The 7,827-nt window shown below is 34.5% G+C and overlaps 1 protein-coding gene and 1 long non-coding RNA gene across 2 annotated transcripts; both read right to left on the reverse strand.

Annotated features, from left to right (window-relative positions):
* Positions 1-1,808: 1,808 nt before the first annotated feature.
* LOC122058608 (F-box/kelch-repeat protein At3g23880-like) lies at positions 1,809-3,136 on the reverse strand. Its single transcript, XM_042621239.1, has one exon. The coding sequence runs from the start codon at positions 3,063-3,065 to the stop codon at positions 1,866-1,868; it is 1,200 nt and encodes a 399-aa protein (XP_042477173.1). The 5' UTR covers positions 3,066-3,136; the 3' UTR covers positions 1,809-1,865.
* A 2,594-nt stretch (positions 3,137-5,730) lies between these two features.
* LOC122059261 lies at positions 5,731-7,101 on the reverse strand. The gene is made up of 2 exons (XR_006134013.1): positions 6,640-7,101; positions 5,731-6,317 (listed from the first exon to the last, which is right to left on the reverse strand). It is a non-coding gene; the product is annotated as an uncharacterized LOC122059261 (long non-coding RNA).
* Between the last annotated feature and the right edge of the window lie 726 nt (positions 7,102-7,827).

Genomic DNA, 7,827 nt, shown 5'->3' on the forward strand with positions numbered 1-7,827 from the left:
ATTAATAGAATCAAGAGAGAGTTGGGAAGAGAGAATTTAGAAATGTGAGTTCGTAGAAAATTTATTCTCTTTCCTTTTCTATCCCAAACTCTCCCCTTTCCTACTATCTCCCCTCTTCTATGTTCTTCTCTTTCTCGGCTTAATATGGTAATAGAATTTATTAGCTCTTAAAAAAATAACACATCTTTACCTCTCTTTTTGTAAAATATCTTTTATATAATAATATCATTCTATATATATATATATATATATATATTTTTTTTTTTTACACTAAAAAATCATAAAAATCTTATAATTAAATATTAGTTACAATCTTTGTCTCCGTCTCTCCTACTTTCCTTTTCCTTCTCTCTCGCGTTCCTCTCCCTTTTAAAAATATTTTTTATTTAATAAAATCATTCTATATTTAAACTTTTGTTATATTATGTCTCCATCTATATCTTGCCCCGAACTTTATCTATCTATATTTCCTCCCCAGAAATTGTTATCTTAATTAATTTTTACCTACAAAAAAATTGCTTTTCAAATTACCATTGATATGTCTGACTTAATCACTCTAAATTAAATATTATCTATTGCTTTCTCAGAAAATTGGTTACAGTTGAGGAGATGTGTTCATCGAAACAATTGTAGCAAAGGCTGGAGACTTTGTTGAGGTGAGCTATTTCCACCCATTGGTGATTTGATACGTTAGTGACTTAGGATGTTTTTGGTGTGCATTATTGCAATGCATTCTTAGAATGCATTCTCAACTTAGAATGTGAAAATAGGATTTGATTCTTATGATTTAGCAATAGACAACAATTTAAGAGCTTTATATTTTTTTCACGTTGGAAAAAACATTTGAATTGAAAACCATATTATAATGTCAATGATTAAATGGGTCTCCATCTCATCAAAGCCTATAAATTTTTTCTTTTAACATAAGAAAGGAAATTCACTGGAAAACTACAAAGAAAAGGGTCGGGAAGTTAGAAGTTGATTACAGATCCATTCATTTAGTAGCTAATTGATGCACCACTACCACTTGACCATGACATTGTTTCACCAGATTAAAAACTACAAAACATCTACTCAAATATTTCAAATCCAACAAAAAAAAAAAAAAAAAAAAAAAAAAAAAAAAAAAAAAAAAAAAAAAAAAAATCAAGAGTGTCCGCCTCCACTGGCAGTCCCATGCCAACAATTTGAGAAGGAAAACCAGTAACAAAGGGGATCTGGATCCTCTCCATAGTGTGCATCGCCCAAAGAGTGCGCATAGAGGCTTGGATGCGTGACATGTGGGGAAAATAAATCCAACAATCCTAATCAAAGAAAATGATTTTCACCCACTTAACCCATTCAATCCTTATTTTGGCCCATACCCGACATCCTAACTCAATCTACTAACTTCCCTCTCCAACCTCCATCCCAAAAACGTACAAGGAGATGTCGGAAAACCTTGATCACAGTGATCGTGGAGGAGGTTTGAGAAAGCTCAGCAAGATCTGAAGGCTTTGCTCTTGATTTTTTTTTTTTTTTTTTGGATAAATATTTTGTAGTGAATTTATACCATGAAAAAGTGTTATGAAATCATCAACCTAAGATCCACTCAACTTTTACGGCCCAACATCTTGCCTATGTCCTTATAAAGATTTCTAGAAAGAGATGGTTACATAGCCCCTGCCTAAAACTACTGTAAAGATGGTTAGTCATTGCAGAAACTACATTTATTTTAAGGAAGCACATAATTGAAAGTAATTTCATATATGAATCAATATCAAATCTTGAAACAAGTTCAATCCAGAAAATGAGAATAAAATTGGTGCAATTTTAGAGGGATATAGGATTAAAGAGAGGGGTTCCGATTTTTTCCCCTTTTCTTGTTACTGTTCTTCTTCTTCTTTTCCCTTCCGCCCGTCACCCTGCATGCTCGTTCGCAAACCCTTGAGCATAGCAAGGCTCTTGGTGTGAGTAAGTGCTTTGCAATGAGCTGGAAGTCCATGAATTCCAGGATCCCTTTCTGTCTTGCTCTTGATGTTGTACAAAACTAAATTCTTTTGTTCGTGCTGGAACAGAATTTCATCATCCCAGGATTCTACTGGTTTATAGAGACAAGCATCCGAATTCAAAACGATTATCTGTTTAGTCCAAGACTCCTTGACACCATATTCCTTCATCACCCACATCTCCATCAAGTAATAACTTATACTATGGCGACCACGGGAGAAAACAGAAAGGCATCCTCCCACCACCACAATGTCTTCGAAACGTCCATTTTCAGGAGGTTGTGGTAACTCATTGAACACTTCGTGTACTAGATCAAAAGAAAATATTGAATAGGACGATTTATCCCATGAAGATACCAACCAATGAATAGCAGCATTTACAATTGGGGTTCGTGAAGGGAGTTCTAGTCTTTGAGATGGGATTAGGATTGGGATTGGGATTGGGATTGGGACTGGGATATGATCTCCAAGTTTTCTCCAGTGATCAGAATTCAATGAGTACACCCAGACATCCTTATGATCAATTCTGGATTTAGTTCTATTGTCATATGAGTATACAATCTTAACGACCTTGTAGTCTTTACTAATGGGATCAAAACCAAATCCAAGCCGAGTTTCAAGGTAATTCAAGCATATACATCGACAAGAATGTGGAAGTTTTTTGAGTTTTCGAATGGTTGGATTGAATAGGTAAATGAATTCCCTATAAAGAATATTGCTAGGCCGAAATACTGACGATATAAGACATAATAACCCATTGCATGAACCCACGACTCTGTTTCTGATACAAAGCGAACGAATATCTCCATTTAATTGGGTAGAAGTAAAGGCAGGCATATCGAAGAGTTTACAACATGAATTGTCCTCTACTGTGTAAAAGGTTTTTGTATAATAATCAGTTATGAAAAGAGAAAGGTTTTCCTTTCTGGAATTTCGATTTTGGTACAGAGTGATGAAGGAAGAATCACTAATCAAACACTGCCAATCTTGTGATACGCACCTGAATCGAAGCAGGGATTTCACGGGTAACCTTAAGAGGATCTCCTTCATTATGTCCTCTGGGAGATTCTTCATCATCTCAACCTTTCTTCTTCTTCTTCTTCTTCTTCTTTTCTAGGGTTTTTGCTGCGTTCGGAAGGCTTTATGGGTTCAAGTTACGTGAAGTAGCGGGATTTGGTTAGGTTTTGATTCTAAAGTTAAATATTTGATTTTTTTTAGTAACCAAATAAAGCCGATCCAAAATTGTTTGATTTGGTTTAGGGTTAACTGAAAATCGAACCGAAAGCCATTGATACGATACTAATACCTTAATCCATGGTTACGTAGGAAAACCTGTATCACAAACTTTAATTTGAGCTGATAAATCTTGTGTAACCAAGATTAAGCAACCCATATATAATTGCTTTAAGAATGTAATCGATCTGAATCAACAGGAATTGGCTTGATTAATAACTAAAACTTTCTCGCACAGTTTGATTAAAGTTGTCGTGAGCTAAGCCAATGCTCACCCCACCTGGTTTTTTATTATTAAATTTATTATTAAAATAATTCTGTGGTTATAAGATCTCAGATAATATTGTGATTAAAAAGAACCCACGCTCACCCATTCGAGACCTATTGGTTATACACTACAGCAAATTTGCTTTATTATTATGAAAATTTTTCGTAGTAAAAAAAAAAATACGGCTAATATTCGTAGCAAGTTTTAAGACTGGTGTTGTATCTGAATGGAATTATGGGGTGCGTAGGTTCAGGTTATTAACGGCGGAGTTATTATACCATAGCTTAGAAGCCAAAATATATATATATATATATATATATATCATATTATTATTAATTGCATGTACTCATGTTTCGTTAGCTAATCTTTTTCTGGACTACTTTATCTTCTTATTTATTTAAATACATTAACTTCTTCACTAACACTTTTTTTTTCATCTTTCCTTTTTTTTTATATATTTTTTTGGTGCCCTTTGTTCTTTTCTATAATTAATAGTAATCTCTAATTCACTTAAAAAAAATATAGTTTCCATATTAAACTCTCACGCCTCCCTCTCTCTTTTCCATTTTCCTTTTTCTTCTCTCTCTCACAATCCTCTCTTATTCTATCATATCACAATATATATTATTCTATATTTACATTAAAAAGAAAATCTATATCTTTCTATATTCTCTTACAATTTTTTTTTAAACTCTCACGCCCTCCACAGTCTCTCTCTCTCTCTCTCTCTCTCTCTCTCTCTCTCTCTCTCTCTCTCTCTCTCTCTCTCTCTCTCTCTCCTTCTTTCTCTACTCTCTTTAATGTTTCGAAACTAAATGTTAATTTCTTTATTAATTAAAATTAAATTTTAATTCAATTACTCTCTCTCTCTCTCTCCTTCTTTCTCTACTCTCTTTAATGTTTAGAAACTAAATATTAATTTCTTTATTAATTAAAATTAAATTTTAATTCAATTATTCTCTCTCTCTCTCAAAAAGACTTAAAGCTGTAAAAAACAAAGTCCTCCGTACAGAATCTTCGACTAAAAGGGGTTAGAAAATCTTTCATTTTTTATTGATTTTTTCTTTTTACTGCTCAATCGCTAATTTAACTAACTAAAACTAATAATAAATGACTGAATTCAAATAAGCAGATAGATGCATTGATTGTATAACTTCAGTTTCAGTTTAAAGTGCATTGATCATATAATTTCAGTTTCAGTTTAAGGGGAATTGAAATTTTGATGTTTTAGGTTTTCTAACGCTTCAATTGATGAATCAAAGAGCTTCTACGTCACTTTTCTGCTTGACTGGAAAAAGAGAGGAATAGGTATGAGTTTATTACACCTTTTGCTGATTGTTTGATGGAATGCTTGTTCTGTATCTCTTGGATTTTTTTTTATTCATTACTCTGTATGTATACCCCTGGCCAAAACACATGATTTATGAGATAATAATATTCAGTTTTCTTCAATTCAGGCTTTGACAATTTGCAATGGACTTGAGTGGTATGTGGATCCGTGGTATGTAGCTTTGATTTGCTTTGAATTTGGAATAATGTGGACAGTGCATAGCATCCATGAGCAGATCTTTGGAAACCATAGTAGACCACGTGAACATCGTATTACTAATAGCTTGATTCATCATTGTTCTTTTAAATATATATTACTTACTTCAATTATAGCCAACCACATTAAGTTGGGATAAAGTTTAGTTTATCAAACAGAGCAGCTAACTGAATTGGAGCCATGTATTCAATTGGAAATGCTCTAATAAGAACATTACAGAGATCAGAAACACTAACTGATAGCTTGAAAGTGAACATAGAGATTATGGATTAAGACTACTAGTTTCACTCATTATGATTACTATTGTCCATTACAGTTCCCGAGAAATAAGCATATCAAACAGGGCAGCTAACTCAATTGAAGTCATTCATGATAACAAACGCACAATCCGATTGGAATTAAGGCTGATTGAGCAATCTTGATGCTAAGTTGAACTCCAATTTCATCCACTAACCAAACTCTTGACCCACTTGACTCTAAGCAGAAAATTAGTGTTTTTGAGTCTAATTAGTTAAAACTATGCATATCCTGAACAAGAAGATCAGCAAGTCTCTCTTTCAATCAGAAACACTCTAAACCACATTGAAATGAGATTTGGATTCAGTGTTGACCACCCACAACTAGCAGCAATTGCAATGATGCCAACGAAGGGAGAAAATAAAAAATCAGAATAAATCAATCCTAAATCAAATATGTAAGAAGAACTTGGAAGTGATAAATTTCTACATAATGCATCAAAATCTCCCTTCTGCAATAATTGTTCTTGGGATCACGCCAGATTTACATGAAGAGTTCATGGATCCATCTCAGATTATAAAGATCTGGAACTCATACCAAAACCCCATAGACATTTTCTATTTCTCTAGAATTAATTTTTTTTCGTAACATCAAAATTGCAAGAGAAAAAGGAGAAGATGATGAAAAATCTAATTATGAAATTCATTCACTTCCAGTAAATAAAGGTATTCGTTCAGACCTCGATCTCTGCAAATCTCCATGGAGAAGAGAATATCAGCTTACCATAATAACATCAGAGATAGAAAACCCACATCAGAATACCCATCCATTAGACGGCTCAGTCATCTTCCGTACCTATTGATCTCCTTAGATTCTGACGCTTCCAAGGCTGAAGAACTGAATCCTGATACTTCGAAGGCACATCCATCACTCTCTTTCACCTTTTTGGCTTCGTAATTACTCCAATTGCGTCCTCCTGATTCATCTCCTCTTCTACTTCGACTTCTTGTTCCCCAATTTCACTTATATCAAGGGGCTTTTGAGGCTTTGGTGCACAAAAATGAAGCTCAACCACAACATCTCAACAAAATTCACACAAGTCACATGCAATAAAGCTTAAAAGAATGGGGGGAAAAAAAAAACAGAGAGAACTAATGAAAAATCCCTGAGGACGAGAAGAAATCTCCATTTATTCAAAAGAGGTTCATCCACTGCTAAAATCTCAGTGTACAACTGCTTTAGAGACCATTCAAGAAAATCTCCATTTGATCTCCAATTAAGAACTTGAGGTCATGATAAAATCTAAAACGGTAACCACAACAACAAATGGGAAAAGCGGATCAGATAAGTGAAGGAGAAGAAGACACCGTTAGGGTTTGAGGAGAAGTCGACAGAGAGGGTTGATCGCTGAAGCTCCCTCAGCTCACAGATTCTTCTCCATGAAGCTCCCCTTAGAGGTTTTCTCTCGCTGCTCTCTAGGTCGAGGATGAAAGGTCAAGGATGAAGTCGAGTTCATCGCAGCCTTCCAGAACAAGTTTTATCACCAATTTTTCAGAACGTGGAATGGACCAATATACCCGTTCTAAAACGAGTCTTGTTCTCCATTGCATGCCGGATCTCATGAACCAGAATGCATACGAAATAGTATTTTCTTCATATCAGAATGCACTCCAGGCCTAGAATGTGTTCCAAGAACACATACCAAACACATCCTTAATGGTTTCTTTATAACTCCACAGCACAAACTGATGATCTTATAACATGAACGTTGTCCTCTATGACAGGTACGTGATGGGAAATTGGTTGTCAATGTTGTCGTCCTAGAGGACGATTTCATATTAGAACCAAATGCTTATGACATGGACCCAATGGTACTATTTCTTAATTTTGATTAAAGTTCCTTCTTGTTGACCCTTGTCTTCATTGAAATGTAAATGGATGAAAAAGGTGGTGGTAATTTGGTTGGTAAATATTCAACCTCCATCCCTTTACTGCTGGGCTTTCTATTTCTACTGAAAACCAGTGTTACTTCTAATTTTTGCTAAAAAACTTCAACATATGGACATGAAGAAAGTGTCTTTTCTTTATAATATTGACGGTTGGTTTTGGTCAATTTCTTATATTAATTAAACTATATTTTTAGATCCATATCCCGCATTTTGTAGTTGAACCTCATTGTTTTGATTGTGGAGCACAGGTTGATGAACTTCTTAAAAACAGAGAAACCGTACATTCTGTATTTAGCATAGCCAGGACAGGCACTACAGTTAGCGGGAGTGGCAATAGTTGTTATATCAAAGTACCTAGAGATGATCCAAAGTTTGAGAGCACAGGGGATGATGGCGCATATGGAAGGGTAAATCATAAAAATAAAAAATTATCCTAGGTATAAGAGGTTGGGAAAAAAAAAAAAAAAGACTTGGTTAAAAATTAGTACGTGTCCATATGCATTTATTGTGACCGAATGTTACGATGCTGGTTGAATTGCTGGAGTAGTTTCCATTTCGTCATCACATTCTTACACAATGTTATTGATTTCCTTTCAGCATTATTTC

This window comes from Macadamia integrifolia, chromosome 13 (genome assembly GCF_013358625.1).
Source record: "Macadamia integrifolia cultivar HAES 741 chromosome 13, SCU_Mint_v3, whole genome shotgun sequence".
Lineage (NCBI taxonomy): Eukaryota > Viridiplantae > Streptophyta > Magnoliopsida > Proteales > Proteaceae > Macadamia > Macadamia integrifolia.

Excerpts from the sequence above, each read along its gene's own strand:
- LOC122058608 (XM_042621239.1), bottom strand. The coding sequence starts at position 3,065 with ATGATGAAGAATCTCCCAGAGGACATAATGAAGGAGATCCTCTTAAGG.